Raw genomic sequence first — 23,463 nt, forward strand, 5'->3', positions numbered from 1 at the left:
TACAAATGACAAAGCGTTTAATAAAACTAAATCTGTGCCAGTGAGCGAGGGGGCCACGAGGGTTCGCATGAGCTGGGGGACGGAGCCTCAGGCAGACCCAGAAGCGCAGCTCCAATGGGGAGTGGCCCCCTGGATCACGAGGCCCTGCTGCCTGCGTCTCTCTGGGACAAGCCGCTAGGTCCGCCCTGACTCCGAAGCCAGGATCTTCTTGACATAGTTCTGGACATTGACGTGCAGCTGAGGGGCCGTGGCCGAGAAAGTCTCCACAGCCAGCGCTTGGGCGGACTCGGAGCCGCTCCACATGGCACGGTAGATGGGGAGGGTGTATTTCTGCTTCCCCTGCAAGGCACAAATCGCAAAGGCCATGTGGCGATTAGGATCTGGAAGACAACTGGAGCCATGAATTTCAGTGCTCTGCACAGGGACCACTCTGTCATTAAGGCTGGAGAAGAATTTCCCATAGAACCTCTGCGTTAACACACCCACAGCTCCCTGAGACATCCCCCTTCCAGCCAGTCCCCCTAGGCTTGGCCTCAGCCAGAAATGCTGCACACAGAAAAGGTTAGCCAAATCCAAGTGTGTAACGTCTGGAAAGCATACACGTGGGTGTGCAAACACACACCTGGGTGTGCTCGTGCAGAACCAGCTTTCCCCATGTAACAGAAACTCTAACTCACCCTCTTTTAGAAGTGGGCAACAGAAACTGGCAGGATTGCAAGAGCAAGTGACCTGGACAGTCCTTGTTCAGGACTAGCACCTTTGCAAGGTTTGCAAACAGGTTAGAAGACTGAGAGCAGACAGAGAGGGCAGCACCTGTTTGTACAAGAACCTACAGCCCCCTCTTTCAGGTAGTTCCTAAACTCCATGAAATTCTGTCCCGCTCAGCCCTTCCCACACTTAAAAAAAACGTGGTGGCACATAAGCACTGGAGTCAGGAAAATGCAGTTATAGGTCCAATGGCACTCGTCCATGCTGCATGTACACCCCACTGTCTATCGCTGCTCTCTCTTCTTCAATGTGCTCTCCATTTCTGGCCTCCATTCAGCAAAAACATTAAGCATGTGCTGACTTTAAGCAGCACATGTTTAAATCCCACTGACTGCAAAAGGGTTTAGGGAAGTGCTTGTGGCCTTAAATGTAAGCCTAAAACCAAAGAGAACGTGCAACAGGGCTCTGGGCAGAACACGGCGTTCCCCGTAACGCTGCACGTGGTGCTAAAGCAGGGCTTGGTCTTTGGTTGACACACTCCCAGCCCCATGGAGCTGTCAACAGCATTACCCACAAACCTGGCTGTGAAGGAAGTCCTTGACTTTGCCAAACTCAGGCTCGTGGTTGTTCTTAAGGACAATCTGGCACCAGCGGAGGCGCAGCTCGGCGTTCTGTGCTTTGGAGATCTTCGGGTACATCTCACTCAACTTTGCCATGTTTGCTGGGAAGTGAACAGCAGGCACGTCAGCCCAGCCAGACTCAGACACACGGAAACTAGCATCATTAGCACTTACTTGGGTACGGTCAGCAAGAACAAACTGAAAATGCCACTGGTTGCAACTTAGCAAAGCTGCACGTACATGGTCCAGGCACCATGTGCCTTCAAAGAGATGGCGAAAGTTTAACAGAGCACACACCCAAGGCACACAGAGTCAGGACATGTCACTAACAAGTCATCGAACAAAGATTTCCTCCACACTCCATACCAGAGACACAAGCGTGTTGTAGCCAGCGGGCCTGGTGTAATCATCGCTAAGCCAAAGCAAGAGGCACTCAACAGGTTACATCAGGCATTCAGACTCAGCAGGGGGGGGAAAGGTTCACAAGCCAAGGAGGCAATGACTGCACACATTTCACTCCCGGCTCTGGCAGGCAGAGGGACCAGAGCTCTGGAGAGATGGAGACCAGTACACAGCAGTGAACGGAGGGTGCTTGCTTGGGGGTGAAGTTCTGCTATCCTGACTTGCAATCAGTCATTTCTCTCTTTGATCCTAGGCAGGCGGCAAGGCCCCAACACACAGCCCTGCTCTTCCCTTCCCACTCAGTTATTGGAGAGATGGTGGCATCTCTCCAAAAGCAAAACTAAAGCCCAGCCATTGGACTCCCATCATGGGACAGGTTGGCTGAACTGGCTCTTGGTGCATGCACCCCGGGCTGCAGCGAGGTTGGAGGCATGTTGCCTGGCACACGTCTCCCCACCTAGCTGACTGTACCAGAAGTCACTGGTACTAGTACCCAGCGTGCTTCTACACCGTGGTAGGGTTTGCATTAAGGCTTCACTGCTTTACAGAGCCCATCGGTTGTACCCAACTCACGCCCTGCCCAGAAGAGGTTACTGGTCCTTACTGTCTGGCAAAGGGGATTTCTGCAAGATCTTATCCAGGAAGAAGACGAGCTGGTAGGTTTTCCAGGCAGAGATGTCCACAGCTTTGATCGCCTCCATGTTCAAACTGCTGGCTGCCCAGAGTTCTGCCAGCTCCTCCGCTGGCTTCATGAGTGTCTCTCCCGGGGAAAGGTCAGGCAGGTAAGGGGGCCAGCCGGGCGTGTTCAGCCACCGATCAAACTCAAAGCCTGAAGAGGAGAGAAGAAGCTGGACTCGTCACTCAAGCCACTTCCCAGAATAAGCATGGTCAGAGCAGGCAGGAGCTGCAGTGGAGCTGGATTCTGCCGCATGCCAGTGTGCCCAAGCAGTCGCACAGAGCAACGGCAAATGCAGGAGAAGTTGAGAATGGAGAGATTGGTTTCTAAGCTCCATCTCCTTGGTAAAATTGCATCATGGGAGTGCCACAGTTGTTATCTCTCATTGCCTCAACTGTGCTGAGCTTACAAGTGACTGTGTTAACAGTCTGGGATCTGAGAGTCAAGCTGAGTTTTTTCCATCTAATGGATCATCCCATGTAACAGGTTCTATCCTCTGTCACCCCCCTGAAATAAATGGGAATGCACGGATCTGCAACAGGTGTTACTGAAACCCTAGTTAGTTATTAGTTCTGTGGATGACATCTTATTACCCCAGTTCTAATCAGAAGGGCAACGGGGAGGAGGGCAGGGAGCAAGTGGACTTAGCCCTGGAATCAGTCCTCTGTGGGGAAAGCTGAGGCAGTGCATTAGCGTCTGGCAAATAAATGCAAGAGTACACAGCAGTTAGCATGTAAAACAGAGTAACAAACTGACTGGTAGGGCCAGAGTAGCAGGGCTCAACTTTAAGGAGAGGGAAAAGTAAAAACGGTCCTGTCCTTAGCTCCGCCCATAACCCATCAATGGGCATCTGAGTTAACATCCCATTGAGATGAAGGGGCAGCTCCCATGTTGGATTGATCGTTTCAGGCTCTCTGCAAACTCAGGCCAGCATTTCTGCTTTGGCTACATGCCACTTCCATTTTGAAGGTTTCTTTGGCACCATGGGTTTGTAGCCAGCTATGCTGCTGAAGATATATGGGCATACGCTAAATAAGGTATAGGTGTGGATTAAGGCATTAAGGCAAAAGCTTACATGTTTCAAGCCCGTAAAGACAACAGGCCATGGACCCTAGTTTGTTTGGCTACACTAAAGATGGGACCTAAGTAACCCAAAATGACCCTATATCACAAGACGTCACAAGATAGAGTCGTGTTATAAATACATAGGTAACCACAAGATGCCAGTTTATACCAGCCTTAGATATTTTAAGTTAGGAACATCCACAGATGTCCAATCACACGAATGCCATGGTAACTAATTGTTGTGCATGCTAATAAACTTGAGGGAAAGTCCCAGTAACCTACGGGCAAAGGGCACCCCAACATTAGTAGGGTGAGGGAATAGAGATAAGGAAAAGGGGCTGAAATCCATAGCTAGAGATACAGCTACAGGCGCTAGATAAGAAACTAACTTTAAAAAAATAAATAAACGTGAAGCTGAGACTCTGGAGAAGGCGGGGGCAGCCTCAGGCAGTCTGGGTCACTGACCTGGCCCAATTCGAGCCTTGGAGAAGGGGCAATTGGCACAAGCTGCAGTTGCTGGTTACTACTGAGTCCCATATGAAGGTTTCTCTCTGGTTTTGGTGAATCCCCGGCACTTGGGACAAGGAAGCGGCGGCTCTTCAGTGCCTGGAAGGAGATCTGAGACTTGACAGCAACACTGACCTGGAATGGTGGCCACGCCTTTCTTCTTCAGCTCTGGGAAGTACTCCAGAAAGAACTCCAGGGCGTCGTCAGCCATGATGCTCTGGAACTTGAACTGGTTCACGTAGGCCTGCGGGGACAGGGTGCTCATACTTACGCTCCATGAAGGCAGGACCAGCGCAGACCCACAGGGCCTAAGTCAAACTACTTTAAACAATTCTGTTTCCATTTCCAGTTGTTAACTGGATCCCCAGCCTCTCTCCCCGTCACGTTTAGCCAATTCCTGCCCATTCTGACGGCCCTGGCGCACACAGGGAAGCTCCGTGAGAGGGTTCTCTAATCCCCACATCCCAACCTTGGCCAATTCCTTGTGTTTCCTGGGGTGACGGTCACCAGCAGCCCCTCCATGCTGGGAGAAGTGAGGCTAGCTGTTTGGCATTGAAGCCTGCTCCCCCCACCCCGACCGCGTGCACGTGTTGGCAGCTATGGCTGAAAGATGCCCGGCTGGTCATCTTGTTCCCCCTCCTCTTCCTTCCAGCCTAGTCTCATGTTTTTTTCCCCACATCCAGTCTTTTCTCAAGTACTTGCCCCCTCCCCACAACCCCCCACGTGCTTGGCCACTGACTCCCAATCTTCTGTTCTGTCCCCTTCATTCCCTCCTGTATCCCATTCTCTTGCCCTCCTCTCTAAATCCTACTCACCATCCCTAGAGTGCTTCCCAGACATCAGCTCACCAGGCCCCGAAGCCCCATGTGCGGGGATGGCCTTTTATCCACATTGTACAGGGGGAAACAAGACATGAAGCAGGAGTTGGAATTAGAATACAGACGCCCTACACACTCTGCCCTGCACTGTCCTGTACTTAGCCCACAAGAACATGCTTCCCCATGCCCTGAGTGGCCTTTGACACCAATAGTAAAGGGCTCTGTAGCATTCATCACCATATAATTTTGACAGGTTCCCACACTCCCTTTCTGCTTTATGTTCCACCTTCCAGTCTCATTTTTGGGCGTGTTCACATTTCCCATCGTGTCATTTTGAATTTTTTTTTGTTATTGTTTTTATGGGGAGCATTAGGACTGCTTGGATGTGTGTTTCAGAATGGCATTTTCCTGAACCAATTTGCACACAACTTTCATAAAGTTTTTTCTACCATTTTTCTAGACAAATGTTAAAGGCTTTATGTAGAAAAGAGGTAACTTAATCCTGGCACAAAACTAAAACACAAATAAGGACATCTGTTAAATTTAGATACATTTTGTAAATAAAGAAATCTACATGCATGCTCCTTTTGACTAGTGTTTTAAAAGTTTATGTATTAAAATTTTACTTGGTTTTACAGCATTTACATTTTTAAATAAGTTAGGAAAGAAAAAGGATGTGGCAGAGAAATATCATTTTTTGCTCTGATAAAAAGTATGAAAAACTAGCTTATGGAAAACATTTGTCAACCTGTGTTTTATATAACACATGTAAATCTAAAGCTCTCTTTACAGTTTATAAGTAATACATTTTTAGAGCAGTTTTCCATTAGGCAAAACTTTTTAAAAAACCAAGAACACTTAAAAAAAAATTTTGGTGTATTGCTACAAAAACTTGGGGTATGTACAGCATTTGTCTTTTCTTTTATTTGCTTAAGAGATACATTTTTTGAAACAGTCCAATGGTCAATAACCTCTTGGCACATTATGATTGGTTCAGGAAAATGCAATTCTATGATATGTCTAAAGAATAGCTTCTGACTGGCACAGCCAAGAGCTGTGGCTTGTTCAAGGCTGACTGTCCTGGAATTACTGGCATTTGACTAGTGACAGTCACAGGCTTCTCTCTGCCACTTGATCAGTGACATAGGCTTTCTTCTCCTCCTGTTTTAAAACCTTCTCTGCAGCTTCTCACTCCTTCTGTTACCAGCTGAAACGTTTTTGCTTTTCTTGGCTGTTCTACAGCCTCTACCTCACTTTGTGTCTTGCTTACCCCCCATTTTCTCTAAAAGTTCTATTACTAATATTTAAATGTCTTTATTTAACGTCTTACAATTTTTTTTCTCTAAAAAATCTGGCATTCAGACTATTTCAAAATAACCTAAACACATAAATTTTTCTTTTAGGAGAAAAATATTTGTGTCTTAACACTTTACTCCTGTTTACTAAACTTTACGCAAAAGGGCCTTAATGTGCATAAAACCTATTTTGGTCTGAAGAGACTTCTCTTTTTTCCCCTCTATCCTTAAAACTTTTTTAATGTTTCTAAATGTGAAACACAAGCAATCCTACTACTCCCCCTAATTTTTTTTTAAACTGAAATGGCTGCCACAGCAAAAGTGTGTGTGTCCAAAAATGACTCTGCAGGGCAGGTCACAAAGCAAAGAGAGAGCCTGGAAACCTGTCAAAATCATTAAGTGACAGATGCTATAGAGCCCTTTACTACTGAGGCCAGAGGCTGCACTGACTGCTCAGGAGAGGTGCTAACTCAGCTGCCCAGTGGCACTAGTCCCATTGCCAGCCAGACCACGCTGTGCAAGGCCTGGGTTTTCGTTCTCTGAATATTAAGAGCCATCAGCTGAAGCTCTCATTCAGTTTTCCAGATAGATTCCAGGCTAGTGTGGAGGTCCGGAGGGATGAGAGCATCTAACACAGGGAAAAGTTCCAGACCTGAGACCCTCCTGCTCCAGTCTGCTCAGCTTTAAGCACCCACAACTTCAAACTGTACTAAAGGAATTTTCTTCAAGCTTGGCTTGCTTTGTGTGACGAACTGGGAAAGTTCTTAATGTTTTCTCTGAATACTGTGTTGGTGCCTCAGTGTCCCCATGGCAGTTCTTAAGTATCTGGCAGAGCAAAGGGCCAGTGCACCTAAATGCCTGGCACTCTGTCTCCTAGCAACTGATGGCCAGGGCCCCTCCCCTGCAAAGGTGCCAGCTGAAGGTGTTGGAGACAAAGGGATCAGGTGACCTCCTGGCCCAGGAAAGGGGCTGAGGAGAGAGGAGGGGCTGGGAGGGGTAGTTAGTCTGGAGCTGGCTGGGGTCAAGGGTGGAGGGCAGACCTGGGGGTCTGGCTCACTGCCCCCCAGAATGGACCCAGCCGAGGGGTCCGGTTCGCTGTATCTACAAGCTCTGTTTTAGACCCTGTTCCTGTCATCGAATAAACCTCTGTTTTACTGGCTGGCTGAGAGTCACGTCTGACTGCAAAGTGGGGGTGCAGAACCCGGTGGTTTCCCCAGGACCCCGCTGGGGTGGACTCGCTGTGGGAAGCGCACGGAGGGGCAGAGGATGCTGAATGCTCCAAGGAGAGACCCAGGAGGTGAAGCTGTGTGAGCTTCTTGCCCTGAACAAGTCTGCTCCAAAGGAGAGGAGGCTCCCCAAAGTCCTGACTGGCTTAGTGGGGAGCAGTTCCAGAGCATCGCCAGGTGACTCCATGACACTTTGTACATCTTCTCAAGATCTAATCAACCCACATTTAACGAGTGCTGCTTACTGTATAAGCTAGTACAATGTGGAAGGTCTGAAGAGACTCCATAAGTCAAGGCATTAAAGCCTAAACGGGCCTTCAGTCTTTACTATATTTCCTCACTTCAAGCGCTTAGGTTCTCATACTGAACATTAATGCTAGGTCTGCAATCTGCAATTCTGATCTATACAGGGCTTCGGGTAACCCAGGAGAGTCCCAGCCCGAGGCAGAAGGGACAGCTTTGGTCTTGGGGATGGTGGCATTATTTGCAAGCTTAGAAAGTACCAAGAACCTGTGATGCTGTCACTTATGTACCAACAGGCAGGAAAGAAGCCTTGCTAACAAACACGCTAGAGGGAGTGAGTTTCCCTGCCTCCAAGCCCTGTGCATCCCTGCACATAGAGCTCCTCAGGCAGAAGCCAGCAAACCCACACCCCGCACCTGCAAGAAAGCATCAAACTTGCTCTGGTCTCCCACGAGGTGCGCCAGGTAGGACACAAAGCAGTAGCCCTTCTCATAGGGGGTCTCGTTGTAAGTGTCATCAGGGTCAACACCTAGTGGGTCAAAGACATGACAGGGGCCTGAGCTTTATGAAAGAAACCACCATTTAAAACAAACTCTTCCAATTTACTTAGATTCCCATTCTTCAAGCTCAGAAGCTGCCCCCCACCTCCAACATGAAGCATAAAAGGGGCAGTAGCCTCTGGCCCCTCCACCCAGCACCACCCTGGTTCAGATCCGAACCACCCTGTGTAATTCATGGAGACATACAGGGAATGCTATGCACAGTAGACTTTCCTCCTGCTCATCCACTGCCTCTCACCCAGCCACGTTCCTCTTAGAGACCAGCCACCTTCTTTGCTAGGGATGCAACCAAAGAGGACACAGAAATTTACTCAGTCACATGTGATTATGAAGAAAGCTGAGGATGCAGCCAGGCTGCTATTATAAATGCGCTTTTCAGGCTTTGGCCAGAAACCTCTTCTTGGCCTGGAGACTGACAGATCACTCTCAAGCCAGCTGAGATTTTTTTTTTTTTTGTGGGGGCAAAGTTTGAAGGAAATTGATCACACTGATTCTCAGTACAGAATAAAAATTCACCCTTATTTCAAATTTTAACAAGAGCACCTTGTTTGTTTATCTGGAACTCTGAAGTGGCTGAGCTCCAAAACCTCAGGGTTTATGGACACAAAGTTTTCATGATGCTTTAACTTCATGAAAACTGGCACATCGCCTTGCAAAGGGAAGATGAAAATATTGAGGTTGTTTTGCTAACTGCACGTTCTTCTATCAACAGCTGCCTGTCATGAAACACTCTGTCATTTAGTGCTACGAATGTCAGGGCTACTCAAAGCTTTTATCTAAAACAAAAGTAAAGAAACAGCATAAAAAAAACAAAAACAGGTGTTTAACCCATGTTTAAGGCACCCATGTAAGAGTGGCCTGATTTTCAGAATTGCTGAGCGCCCACAGCTGAGACGGATGTCAATGGGAGCTGAGGCTTTTAGGGCCTTCAGAAAACCCAGGGCACTTCTTGCAGTGCCTAACCTGAGACATCCACTGTGTAAATTCTGGCCCATCTATAGCCTGTTCCTTAAATTTGCCTTCAGTATATAAACTAACTACTAAGGCTTGGGACTTTGATCACACCTATGGTACTCTGTAAATAACAGGACCAGACTTCAAAGAGAAACTGCTGAGTTTCAGTTCATCTGTAAATTTGACACCACCAGCTCAGGATTAAACAAAGACTGCGAATGGCTAGCCAACTACAAAAGCAGTTTCTCCTCCCTTGGTGTTCACACCTCAACTGCTAGAAGAGGGCCTCATCCTTCCTGATTGAACTAACCTCGTTATCTCCAGCCAGATTCTTGCTTGCACATATATACCTGCCTCTGGAAATTTCCACTACATGCATCCAACGAAGCAGGTATTCACCCATGAAAGCTCCAATACGTCTGTTAGTCTATAAGGTGCCACAGGACTCTTTGCTGCTTTTATAAATAACACTGTTACTAATAAGTAGCCAGATGATTGGACTATACTGATGAATGTCTGATAGCCGCACTGTACGCAATCCATATGCCACTTTACAGTCTATTCTCAACACACCCTAGTTATTGCAATCCTTAAGCATTATTATTGCAGAGCAGAGACCCGTATCCCCCCACCAGGTACTCTGCAGTAGGGTATTGGAGATAGCACAGACCTGGCTCGATTTTCACCCTGAGCTTGTTTAGAGGGTGATCTTCTCCCGTGTTGTCCATGTGCTGGCGCAGCAGGGCCCTTCCCGTGGCTGCTTCAAGGCAGGTGTAAGCAGCACCTGATGAGAAGATGACAGAGACTTAGCATTGAGAAACTGCACTTTCCCATCAGAGCCAGGGAGGAAGGCAAATTGCCCTCTAAAGTTCCTTTGGGGCTGCCCTACTTCAAAGGCCAGCAAGAGGGCAAAGCAATCACTGCTTTTGGAGCAGAAGCGTAGCTAATTCAGAGAGAGAGACTAGAGGAAGAAGAAGAAATCAATGCAGGGAGAGGGTGTCCCATGGTTTTTCGGGGCACAGCTCATGTGCTGCCCACTACGACTGCCTGCCAGGGTTAAGCAACCTTACAAACTAGAGGAGTACTGCCCTGCCAGCTTTGTGCTTTGGAGTGAAGACCTAGGAGCGAGTCCTTCACGGAGAATCTCTTGAGAGCCCCGGCCTCCCCAGGACTCAGCCACAAGGCCAGCCTCCACCACTTGTTTGAAAGGTACTTTTAAAAGTCACTAGACAATCACACCAAAATGCTGACCTGTAGAATCTACCTACGTGTGTTTTACTGAGGGCACGGAAAGAGTGAACTGAGAAGAAAATTCTCTTACATTGCAAATGAAGCATTCTGAAACAAACGTTTGGAAAAGCAAGTGTGCCCCCATCACCAGTTAAATTTACAGCTGCCACCTGACAGAATTATGCAAACATCTCAAGTTAGAAGGTCTAATCTCTTACAGTGTGACCAGGAAAAAGTGTGTTTGTGCCAAACCGGTTTAGGTCTTTTGATACATAAATAAAAATACCACCTAGCTCATAAGTAGCTAATTTCCATGGCATTTGCGTTAAACAGGTGTTAACTAAAGACTCAAAGAAACTGAATAAAAATCACACCCCCAACTCAGCCAGGTTTTACTTCCTTCATGTCTGGCTATCCCCCACCATGCTCCAGCAGCCCACAGCAGACAAGACTGGAATTTCTAATCTATAAAAAGGTAGAAAAAGCCTCTTTAAAAAAAAGCTGAACAGACAATCCAACCCCTTTCCTCCCCTAGTCACCCTACACGACCCTATCAAGTCTCAGATATTTTAGGAGCTGGTGCAAATCCCCAGATGCTGCCATGAAACGTGTCAAGCTACAGAACGTAGGCCTGGCCCAGCCCTCTGATCTGTGCAGCACTGAGCACTAGTGACATCAATGGGCCTCCAGCCAGGGCACGGCTCTGCCTGCAGAGGTTGGATGGCAGGACTGGGTCCTTGCAGCAGAGGCCAGGGGCTGGGCCCTCACCGTAGACGACGGTGGAGATCCTCCTCTGGGCGTACATGGTGAAGCCCTCGTTCAGCCAGAACTCGCCCCAGTTGGCGTTGGTGACCAGATTGCCAAACCAGCTGTGGGAGATCTCATGGATGATGACGTCCACCAGGGAGCGGTCTCCAGCCAACAGGCAGGGGGTCACGAAGGTGATGCAAGGGTTCTCCATCCCGCCGAAGGGGAAAGAGGGCGGCATGAAGAGCACGTCATATCTAGGGAAGGCAGGCAGAGCGGTCAGTAAGGAACTACCTCCCCCCCCCGCCAGGAGAGCGCCCAGGTGACTCTCCCTCCCCAGCCCTAATGTGTGAAGACCGAGTGAGGCACCTGAAGGAACCAAAGCCGTCCAGAGCACCCCAGTGCCCTCCAATCAGGTGAGCCGTACCTGCCCCAAACATATGGTCCAAAAAGCTTCTCCCCCACTGCCAGGAACTCTTCAATCACACCATCGTACTCCTTCTTGGCTGCCTCAATCAGACAGGGCTCAGCCCACACACGACTCCTAGGGAGAGCGAAGAAACAATCCTGATTGCAACAAACACAGGGCAGATTGAGCCTCGTCCTTACCAAGCGTGCTGCATGGTAACTCAGTTAGGAGAGCCGGTATGATTCTAACCTGTGTGGAAGGCTGGCACCCCAAACCCAGCCTTGGAAGCAGCTCAGCCCCACTCCTCCTCCTCACCCCCAGCCCCAACATCAGCACACTTCTGCCTGCTCAGTTCCACCCCTCCTGCTGCTGCTAGTGACCCTTTTCTGCAGGGAGAACTACAGCTCAGCAAACGGACTCTATACAACACGCTGCCAAATACACAAGGGAAAGGAAAAACCTAACACGAGGAAACATGTTCACTCCAAGCTGTCCGCAATCAGGGTCTTGTAAGAACATGGCTTCTAGATGGAAGTGTGACATTCAAGTTGACCAGGTTCCTGGGTCTGAAGCTTGCAAGCTTCATGCGGTTATGAGAAATGGTTATTGGGGGAGATCTAGGTCTAGGATGGATATTAAGAAACACTATTTCACTAGGAGGGTGATGAAGCAATGGAATGGGTTCCCTAGGGAGGTAGTGGAATCTCCTTCCTTAGAGGTTTTTAAGGTCAGGCTTGACAAAGCCCTGGCTGGGATGATTTAGCTGGGAATTGGTCCCGCTTTGAGCAGGGTGTTGGACTAGATGAACTCCTGAGATCCCTTCCAACCCTGATCTTCTATGATTCTATTAGAATTCATAAGGCTTCCTGCAGCCTCCACATTGCCCACAGGTCTTTAGCCCCCTAGGATGGACGTGATGCATGGTAGGGAAAGGATGGGAAAAAAAATCAAAGCTAAGTTTTAAAGACATTTCACTTGCTTTCAAGCTCCTCAAAGCCCCAGGGGACTCAATCCCCCAATAACCAGAACAGCTGTCCTCATCTCTGTGCCCACTACCTCCTCCAGGTCATTAATAGATGTAACAATCACCACCCCAAACCTCCAGAGCCACATGCTGGAGAATTCACCCCATTCCAAGGCCCTGTCCTTGCCAACAAGTTGTCCAGCTTTCTCTGTATTGATCTAGCTACATTGGTACAATCTCCTCTCATGGGGGCACAATCATACCAATGTTAAATGTTTATCCTGGGGTAGCTTATTCCTGTAGGGGAAGGGAAATAAGCTATATCTGTATTAATGTCAGTAAAATCATGCCCTAACCGACAGAGTTACACCATTACAAAAGCTGAGCAGAAACCAATCCTAGAGAAAAGCCTTTCCTGTAACCACTTATCTCAGCTACCGCACCCTCTGGTCATTTGTTTTCCCAGCCTAGCAAAGGACCTTTTGGAAAATGCACACAAGTTATCACTTTGATCAATGCTGTCACGGACTCATAAGGCGCTGATGGGGACAGTGGCATGGCTGCTGGTTGACTATCAGGTTACCCTTATCCCAGTGTATTGTTCAAATCTTTGTTTATGCTCCTTTGCCTGGGAACCCAGGTTAGAGTCACCAGCTATCCACCAGCATCGCCAACAGCTTTGGGGTTTTGTTTTGTTTTGTTTTTTAAAAGGAGACACCTCCCCCATTAGCTCTCTTTTCTCAGTAAGTAGCCACAGTCTGGGGATTCATAGCAAAGCTTAAGCTAGCTCAGTACTTTCTTTCCTTCAGAAGCCTTAGGTGACGTGCTCAGACTCCGGTGATTTACGGATCTATGGTCAGGTTTGACAAAGCCCTGGCTGGGATGATTTAGTTGGGAATTGGTCCATATTGCTTTGAGCAGGGGGTGGCACTAGATAACCTCCTGAGGTCCCTTTCAACCCTGATATTCCATGATAGTGCAGCTTGCTTTCTAACTTCCTTGCATATTAAGGAGACCTTCCCAAATTTCATTTGAAAAATGCCTGACTAGGCCCGGCCTGCCATCAGTCCCTACTACAAAAAAAAAGTTCAGGCATTTTGCTGAATGCGTAGAACTGGGAAGTTTTAACAGTTAATGGATTTTAAACCAAAGAAGAATAAAGGTCTGGCCATAAACGAGGCTAATGAGACATTTACTGCAGGTGTTGTTATTTTAATCTTTAGTCCTTAATAAGAAGGCTCAAGCAAGGTTTGAGGTCACACTCAATGATCTTTTCTGGCCCATGAATCTATGAATTAAAGGAGCTGAAAAAAAAATGGGGGACTTATTCCCCTTAAGCAGGAATGGCCAGACTCCCGTGTGCCCAGGACCCAACAGTATATATGTTTTAAGAGCCCTCTGCGTAGGTGACTTTGGGGAACACATTCAAAGCAAGGAACAGAGCTGGACAACAGGGCTCAGGAGTGCAATTCCACAGCACCACTTTGAAGCTGCATTCCCCTCTGCCCAGAAAGGAGAAAAAAAAACTTGCCCAGGACAAGGAATGAGAGGTGATCCGTAATGAGATAATCTGGGGCATACTAAAAGCCACAGACGCACTACTCAGACTGGAGGGGTATAATCTGCTACTGTCCTTTGATTTTAGGGGTTATGAAGTCTCCTGCTGAGCATGAGAATTGATAACCCACTAACGACTGGCAGAGGTGCAACCAAGTTTTAGATGACTGGGTTGGTTTTGACCCAGATTTATAGTAATAAAGAAAACCACAGTTAATTCTATTCTCATGCAAGACTCCCTGGGCTCACGAGTGGCTGGCAGGACAGGATGCAGACGTGCTGCAAGACAGATAGTGTGGAAAAGGCAGCTATCAGGGGAACACCACAGTGCTTGGGAGCCTAGAGTGGCAAGTTTTACTCAGTGTTCACACAAAGTGTTGAGGTGGGGGAAGAGCTCCCCTCAAACAAGGGGATGGATAGTAGATATGCTCGTTAGGGAGACAAACCCTTCAGACCTAAGCTATAACCAAGGCAACAAGCTTTGTTATAACTGAATGCACGATCCTCCTCCTGTGAATAAGAGGGCAGCCTCTTACCGAGGTCCGACTTCAGCAGAAACTATGTCGCCGACAGCCAAGGCGATCAGGTAGGACGGGATTGGCTGGGACATCTTGAAGGTGAACGTGTTGTCTTTCTCCTGCTTCTCCCAGGTGGTGGCACTCATCACAGCTGTGAAGCCTTCAGGGACCTAGCAACGGAGACACCTGTAAACAGCCTCCATCAGGGCAGGCAGGGTCACACTGCACACATTAGGGGTGGATCTGAGCTATCTTGGCTGCTCTGTGACCATGATGAATATTCCCAGAATCAAGCTCCCGCCAACAATGCTCCTACCACCTGGATCTCAAACCCCACCACCGCTTTCAAGGCAGGGGAAAGCATTCAGGCTTCTCCTGACAGACAGGGGGAGGCAAAGGGGGTGGCTCCCTTAGGACCACCACCACAAAAGAGGATAATTTACAGAACTCCGAACACAAGGGTTCGGAGAACTTGTCCAGCTCCACACACAGCCCAAGCTTTGAGCCACTGTGTTATCACATGGACATATCCTGACCCATTTTAACGTTCCCATTTATAACAGTCAGCCCTTCCCCACCCAAAATCCTGAGCGTAACATACCCTGGGGGAAAAGGACACAGCCCAGGGCTTTTGTTCTTTTATTTACTTTTCAGGACACTTTTAAAACACATCTCTCTCTTGAATCCTCTGTGGGTTCCTTTCATCCCCAGTAATCTTATCACTGTCTCCTCTATCTGTGCTGCTGTCCTGTCTCCTGTGTTATATCGTAAACCCGTCAGAGAGACTCTTGCACTGTTTTGTTAAGTGCCTCATGCACTTGCAGTCCTGCCTAAGACCCTACATAAATAAGATTTGTTGCTCCATTTTCCACTTAGGTGGGTGCCTTGCAGGCAGGCAATAACAGAGCAGCAGGTAAAGAAGCACCTGCCTTGCAGTGAGCTGCATTTAAATGTGTGATCAAAGTTCTTCCCCATCCCTTTGGTAGGTAATTAAGTGTGGCAGTGATCAAGAGAACTCAGAGTGATGGACCCAGCAGCAGCCATAGCCGCTGGCCTCTATCCTGATATATTAGCAATGCCGGCTGAGTTATTGGAAATGATAAACTCTCAGCTACCACCTTTCAGTAACAAAGACATGAGAATCACAGACATTGGTTAAACATATAAAACATGTAAAAGGATTAGAATCACATTCGGAGGATAAAAGGTACTGATAATACTGCAGTACCATTGCCAACTACAACAAAAGAAAGCCAGCTCCAGGTTGGGCAAAGACAAGGAGGAAGTATCACAGTTTTTCAACCACAAAGGGATGCGTCTGTAATAAAAACAACTCCCGAACTGAAACAAAAAATAGCCTTGAAGATTGCACAAGTTTTTATGGCTGTCGTAGTCCCTTTTCTGTTATTGAGCGTCCAACTTTTCCGACATGCTAGCTAAGGCCAGGCTACAACGCACACAGTCAAAAGCAGGCAGCAGGTGAACTGCTAGACACAGTTCCTGATGCTGGCTTGAAGGTGGAAGCACACACCAAATTGCATGGAGAAGCAGTTACATTAATACAAACTGGATGGAGTAATGTGAGCAGTGATAACGAACTGGGTGCAGATAGGGAAAACGGTGGTTATGCATTAGCAGTTCACACTGGAAGCAATGAGAAAACTGGAAAGTATTGTGCTACACTGGCAAGAGAAGGCAAGGCATTTACAAATGAACGATACGGTTGTGTTGTTAAGAGCTGCCTGACAATGAGAAAAAGATGCAAAATACGAGAAGTGATTCGGAACAAGATGACGACACCTTGGTTACGTATGGATGTGTAGGACATTGGCTAAATCCACTCGACCAAGACCTTAAACCACATGCTTTGATGACACATGTTGCAGATTTACAAAAGTGCTTTCGTAATCACCATCAGCCTGGTTAAAAGAATGCCAAGGATCTGTAAAATCCCAAGTCCCCGGGGATATACAATGGAACAGTCAACCAACATGGATGGAAATATATGTTAAATTTCAGTCACATCTCAGGATTGCGAGCGATCTTGATGCAGAACTTGAAGATCGAGTCATCAGTATAAATAATAATTAAGAGATTTACTGAAAAGCAAAGAACTTGATTGGTCAGTTGAACTCCACTGCTATGGCACTTGACACACTCCAAAGGGACCCTTTAAGAACTGATGCTGCATGTGAAATATGGTGGCTCTACTGATAAATGAAGATTTGTACTTCTGCTTTGTGTGGTGCACAAAGATTTCAGGAGGCACTTACCCATGTACACACTGGCCAACCTCCTTCATCCAAAACATGCAGAGAAGAAATTGTCAACTGAACAAAAAAAAATGCAAGGCAGTAGTTGCTCAGCAAAAATCCCAAGTTTCTGCCATATTTACTTATATTTAAAGAAAAAACTCCAAAAATCAACATTTTCAGATGCTATCAAGGAAAACGTTTCCTCTAACAGAGTGGAAAAAATCTAAAGAATGCTGATATCCCATCTGACTTCATAGAACTGGTGTGGCAATTGCATTAGTGTCCCGCAAGTTCAACAAGTATAGGACAATTTTTTTCCAGCTTTGGATACATCCATTCAGAACTGAGGAACAGGCTCAGTGGATCCACTGCACTGGTCTTCTGCGACAGACTGCTGCAGGTGAAATGGACCAGGACTGGTAATCAGCAATTCTGCATGCCTCTGATTGCTTAATGCTTCGAGCCTACTCTGCATTATTGTTGTTCTCATATCATTGAATGTTTTTGATTTTTTTTGTATGACAGCGAAAACTGAAATGAGTCATGACATGTATAACTTCACTGAGAAAATACCAAACCAAAATATACAGAGCCATTCCAACGTCTGTATTATAATTACATATATTAGTATTCATACAACCCTGAATTAATCTCCCAACCTACTGCCCAATGGAACCACAATTTGAATATGTAATACGTGGCGAGGATTAATGAAACAGTTTTTAAAATAATGAGTTCTTCCCAGTGTAGTTAAAAAAACATTTTACTGGGTAAAAACCACCTCTGGTAAATATCATACCATCCCTGCCCCTCTTCCACTCCATTCTGGCTCCTCCCTGGATATAGGACACTGCCCTGATATTTCAAGACTTCTGCGAGATTGGTCCTGGGTACCAGAGAGAACCATCTCTCTCACGACAATCACGACCACCCATAACAGCTATGCCCCACTGGAACCATGCATAGGCTTCAGCACACAAACAATCAGCACTTTGAATTCACTTTCCCTCAATAATGCACATGAACAAAGCTCAAAATCCCCTATAAACCAATCAAGCTACTTCTCTATGTGCTGGGAGGAAGCCAGCTTGTTGTTTCTATTTTTTAAATGTTTGGAAGGCACTCGTCCCATCACAAAGGGCTAGCAAGAGATTTGTTAACACTACCTTGACTGCATTTGCCCATACATATTTTGGATCGAGTATCTCTGTGTAAAAGATTCAGCACCCTCCCCTCTATAAGATGGAAGAGCTTGCAATACGCTGACTCCAAACCCACTCCCACCCAGCAGTGTTCTAGCAAAACCAAGGAAGACCAGACTTCATATGCTGGTTATTTCTAAACTTAAAGAGAAAAAGCAATGCCTCTGCCATCAGAAAAGACACCTCACCCCCCCCGCCCCCCAAAAAAGCCCTTTCAGATCCTTCTTTATTCATTTAAAAAGTGAGAGAGACTCAAAGTACAATTGTTTTATTCAAGTGTCCTTTGCAGGTCACTTTTAAGGAGGGATTGGAAGGTAACTGTTATGCTTGGCAAACAAGTAGCAGGAGCAGTATGACGTGACAGAGTCCACATGGAAGACTCTGACCAATGAGCTCTGCATGAGGATCAGGGCCTTTCGGCTGTCCTGAATCTCAGACATAGGTGACAAATGTTCACAGCACTTCCCAAAGTTCTGTTTTAATACGGTTAGCTGGCTGAAGAAACAGCTTACTAAGATTTCTCCTTCCACTGCCTAGAAACGGATGCCCTCTTGATAAATGAATTTTCTATCCTAAATACAGTTTGCACAATGATCCAATTTGCACACTTATGCCTTTCCTGCTTACCTTTACAGTGGCTGAATATGTACTTTTAACTGCAGGGGTGTCAAAGCACGGGAAAAAACTTCTGTTGAGAACAGCCTGGCCTTGCGTGTACATATAAGGCTTTTGCTTCCCTGCTGTCTGCTCTGGAGTGAGCCAACAAACCTGATGAGAGACAAGAGACAGCTTCAGGTGAGGGATGGGAGACTTTACCTGGATTTTTGCAGAACAGGTGCTTTTTATTGCTGGAGCGTGAAAGCCGGGGAAAAAGGACCTGTTGAGCACAGGAAAGCCAGAGGTATAAAGGAAAGGCTTCTCCTTCTGGGCTGTTTGGAAAGAGTCCAGCCAGGACATCTGGAGCAGAAGGAAGAACAAGGAGAGGGAAAGTCAGTAAAAATCAAACAAGAGTAAGTTAAACTCGCTCGTTCTACCAGCACCACTACAGCCATATAATGATGCTCCATTTCCCTGTGTAGCCAAACCCCACTAAGTAGTTTAAGGCAGCTGTAAATTGATGAAGCTCTCCCCAGGATGTACAGCCCATACCCAGGCCTTGTCTCCACTAGAAAGGGTTTGGCAGCACAAATATACATGTATTAGCCACACTGGCAAACTGCCCTAGTGGGGAGACAGCTCATACCAGCAAGAGTTCTTTTGTTCGTTTAACTTCTCCCCATTCCCGAAATGAAAAGAGCTATAGCAGCAAAAGGACTTAGGCACATCAGTGATTTTCCCAGGTAGGCGCTAGGCCTGATCTACACTAGAAAATTTTACTGGCAGGAGTGTGCAAAAAAATCATTCCCTCCCAAACAACCCAGCTCTACTGGCAAAAGCCCTAAGGTAGGCGCAAGTTACACTAGCAAACGAATCCTTTTTCCAGTACACTTATTTTGTTTGAGGAACTGGCATAAGGTTCGTCTCCCCTAGGGCAGACAGCCAGCTTGCTATACCAGCAAACCCTGTCCAGTGCAGACAAAGCCTAAGTACCACTCAGGTGTCCAAAATGCTTTAAGAAAACAAAACAAGAAGTAAGCGTAGTAAGGGGTATTATTCTGGGCTGACTTCTGATTTCATTTACTCTTGTGTAAACCTAGATTAACTTTACTGAAATCAGAGAGGTTCCTCCAAATTTAGGCCAGCGTGATCAAGAGCCTGCTTCAATGAGACTGAAATCCCCATTTGAATCCAGATGGGCAGAAATTAGACAATTGAAGTGAAAAACCTAAAAAAAAGAAAAAAAAAAGTTGGCTAAGACTCCTAAGAAATCAGCTGTTTCTCTCAACTCTGACCACTAAGGCAGGAGCTCAACATTTGCAAAGCCTCTTGCTTTTGACCAAGCTGGAAACAGGCAGTTACCCTCAGGCTCACACATGCTGCCACAGCATTTCCACTTCCTGCCCCAAACTAGGAAGCAAAAAGATGCAAAAAAGCAAATAAATCAGCAGTTATTGCTGACCCTCCAAGCATAAGCACAGGTTTGGATCTCCTTCTCTCTCATTCCAGCTGGGCTGCTCATTCCTAGCTCTGAAGTTTTTATTCTCAGCATTTATCATTCAGAATTACTACAGCTCATCCATTTGTATTAGCTCTTCTCTCATGAACAACTTGAAGACCTTCATTTAACTGTTGAAAGGAGCCAGATTGCTGGGTGGGTCTGGGATAAATAAGCCAACAAAATAACGCTGAGTCCTGTTCTTTGCATGGAAAGAGACACTTTCACTTTAACTCTTGAAAAATGCAAGACTCTGGCACTTCTATTCTCTAACAGGCAGATCATTGCAGCACACTTCCTCGAGCAGACCCAGCCTTCTGGAGGCAGGTAACACCCCACTCCCTTCCTGCCCAAGGATTGGGGGGGGGGTTGGAAAAAAGGTTATCAGATTGCTAGCGGGAAATTAAACTCGCTAGACAAAACTGGAACCAGAAAGCTTGTCTGTGATCCCAGACTGCAAATGCACAGAAAGAAACAGGACCCTTCAGCTGGGAACAGTTTGGGCCTGGTCTCAGGAGGAATCAGAAGCTCAAGAGAAACCAAAATTGAAGTTCTTGCTGAGGGTTACTATCAATTAGTGCTTCCTAGCAGGGGATCGAGTTCATGGGCTGGAACTCGTCCACACTCCATTCTTTGAGAACCTGCCGCTGCCTAGATTTACCAAAAGGGGGTGATTCATTGTAATCAGGGTTAGCATCACTGGAGCCTGAGCTGGGGACCTGAGGAGAGCACAAAGGGATGGGAAAGGGTAGTTTCCTCCTCCCCTGCTTTGCTTTCTCTGATCTCTAGCTTCAACCTTGGATAATACAGAACTTCCACCCTCCTGCCCGGCCACACTCCTGCCCGTCCTGACTAAGCAAACTCACCATACTGCAGCTAAATACGTCCAAAGAGGCTATACTGGAGAAAGGGCGCACCTCCCCTCTTACGCACAATTCCTTCTCTCCCACTTACCCGCCACTTTACATAATCTTGCTGTCACCCTGACCTTTCAGGCATATGTTTGCAAGTCACACCTTTAAATATGGCTACTCTGGTTCCCCCCAATGCCCCTTTCAGGTCTCCATCACTTCCTTTTCTCACTGCAGCTCCCTGCTTTCCAGATCTCTATTCTCCAACAACCCCATACTCCCCCAGTCGATTTAGGAGCCAGGCTAAATCACACTTTGGACTTGCTCCAGATCCCTCCTCTACTCCTCTTTCAAGCCAGACTCATCACTGCCTCACACCCAGTGTCGTCATTTACTCCAGTGCAAACTGTGGGCCAAACACTGCCACCCCACTGCCTGAGACGTGTTTTGCACCCACTTTGCACTGCTGTAAACAGTGCTGCTCGGTACAGGGAGCTAGGAATTCAGCCCTTGGTATCTACATCCCCTCTGCTCTGCCATGAGTCAGCTGCTGGCAGTGAAGGAGCTTTCCCCTCTAAAGTGCCTGCCAGGGAGCTTTCAGCGAGAAAGTTTGAGACAAAACAGATGATCAGCAGTTAGGGACCAGAGAGACTGATAGATTGGAGATCTTGCCCCAGGGAGGAAAAGCAGGGCAAATAAATTAGGATGGCGGAAGCCTGGGGTCAGAGTGCAAAGTGGATTAGAGGATAGGGAGCAGGGGAGTGGGGGTAACAAAGGAACTAGGAAGACTCAGAGAGGCAGCAAGGGGACTGTGGGATCAGGAGTCTAGGGGAGCAGCAAAGGGTCACAGTGGAGGTCAGCAAGGAAATCAGGAAGTCAGAAGCTCAGGGAGGCAGTGAGGGGTCAGGATGGGGGGGCAGCAAGGGGACTAGACGGCAGGGATCCCAGGGCCCGGCAAGGGATCAGGGGAGAAGCAAGGAGACTAGGGGACAGGTTTGGGGGGCAGCCAGAGAACTCAGGGGCAGGGACCCCAGGGCCCTAGTGAGGGGTCAGGGGACAGCAAGGGGACTGGGGCCAGGGAGGGTGCACAACGAGGGGATTGGGGGCAGGGAGCCTGGATGGCAGCAAGCAGACTAGGGGGCAGGCTTGGGGAGCAGCCAGGGAACTCAGGGGCAGGGACTCCAAGGCCCAGAGAGGGGACTAGGGGGCAGGGACCCCGGGACCCAGCGAGGACTCAGCAGCCCGGCTCCCGGCGGCGCCCGCTCACCCCCGGCCCGTCGCCCGTGTTGTAGGCGATGTCCAGCGCCAGGCACTCCCCGGCGCGCAGCGGCTCGGGCAGGAAGACGCGCAGCGCCGAGCCATAGCTGGCGAAGGGGCGGCTCTCGAAGCGCAGCGGCCGCGGGTCCCCGTCCGGCGCCGCCAGCCCCACGCCGCGCACCGCCAGGCTGGGGTGCGAGTCCAGGCTCAGCTCGGCCGCGCCGTCCCGCAGGCAGCGCAGCTCCAGCCGGGCCGCGCCCTCCAGCTGCCCGGGGCCCGGCGGCCCGAAGGCCACGCGCAGCGCCAGGTGCAGGTGCTGCAGCTCGAAGCTCTCCGCGCTGCAGGCAGAGGCCACGTCCCGCACCCGCCGCTCCACCGCCGCCGCCATCGCTACTGGGGCCGGCCCGGGAGGCGGCGGGGGTGGAGAAAGGGCGGCCCGGCGGCGAGAGATGGGCGGGACCGGCCCCTCGCGCGTGGGGCAGAGCCGGGGGCGGAGCGTAAAGCTCGCTACAACGGGGGGGAGAGTTAGGACCAGGGATTTGGGGTGAGGATAGAGCATTGGGTGGGAGAAGTGGGTTGGGATTGGCAAAATGGCACAGGGATAGGGCATTGGGGAGCAGTGGACGGGGATATGGGGCGGAGATAAGGCACCGGGAAGCAGTGGGTTGGGATTGGGGATGTTGGATAGGGATAGGGCACTGGGGAGCAGTGGGATGGGATTGGGGCTATGGGGCAGAGATAGGGCATTGGGGAGCAGTGGGTAGGGACTGGGAATATGGGGTGGGTTAGGGCACTGGGGAGCAGTATGGGGAGCAGTGGGTGGGGATATGGAGTGGGGTTAGGGCAGTGGGGAGTGGTGGGGAAGGATAAGGGATGATGGTATGGGTGGAGCAGCATAGGGGAGCAGTGGATGAGGCTAGGGGGTTGGGGTATGGGGTGCGGATAGGGCATTGGGGAGCAGTGGGTGAGACTAGGGGAGGGGTATGGGGCAGGGTTAGGCCATTGGGGAGCAATGGGTGGGGATGGAGGATTCCTGCAAAGCCCAGCAATAGGTGGCTAAGGAGAGCAGATCCACATGGCAGACGCCCCCTCACGTATGTTCTGCTCCTACTGCCGATGACTGTGGGATCCCAGTTATCTCTTGGTGTCTCAGCGTCACCCTCTGTAAAGTGGGGTCACTGGCACTCTCCTGCCTTCTTAAAGCACTTTGAGTTTGGGGGTGGAACACATAGGTGGAAGAACAAATGAGCCGAGCCCCGCAAACCCACAGACATCCGCTTTATATCCACGGACCATGTTTGGGA

General features: G+C 48.5%; 1 protein-coding gene across 1 annotated transcript; it reads right to left on the reverse strand.

Moving 5' to 3' along the window:
- Nucleotides 1-22,547, reverse strand: RNPEP (arginyl aminopeptidase). The gene is made up of 11 exons (XM_030561174.1): nucleotides 22,170-22,547; nucleotides 18,584-18,724; nucleotides 14,518-14,669; nucleotides 11,479-11,595; nucleotides 11,073-11,308; nucleotides 9,745-9,858; nucleotides 7,977-8,089; nucleotides 4,114-4,222; nucleotides 2,335-2,559; nucleotides 1,287-1,429; nucleotides 1-339 (listed from the first exon to the last, which is right to left on the reverse strand). The coding sequence occupies exons 1-11, from the start codon at nucleotides 22,545-22,547 to the stop codon at nucleotides 175-177; spliced, it is 1,893 nt and encodes a 630-aa protein (XP_030417034.1). The 3' UTR covers nucleotides 1-174.
- Between the last annotated feature and the right edge of the window lie 916 nt (nucleotides 22,548-23,463).

This window comes from Gopherus evgoodei, chromosome 4, assembly GCF_007399415.2.
Source record: "Gopherus evgoodei ecotype Sinaloan lineage chromosome 4, rGopEvg1_v1.p, whole genome shotgun sequence".
NCBI lineage: Eukaryota > Metazoa > Chordata > Testudines > Testudinidae > Gopherus > Gopherus evgoodei.

Coding starts and splice junctions, on each gene's coding strand:
- RNPEP (XM_030561174.1), bottom strand. CDS start 22,547: ATGGCGGCGGCGGTGGAGCGGCGGGTGCGGGACGTGGCCTCTGCCTGC. Junction 14,670..18,583: donor CATATTCAGCCACTGTAAAG/GTAAGCAGGAAA, acceptor CTCCGTTGCTAG/GTCCCTGAAGGCTTCACAGC. Junction 9,859..11,072: donor GATCTCCACCGTCGTCTACG/GTGAGGGCCCAG, acceptor TCTTCTCATCAG/GTGCTGCTTACACCTGCCTT.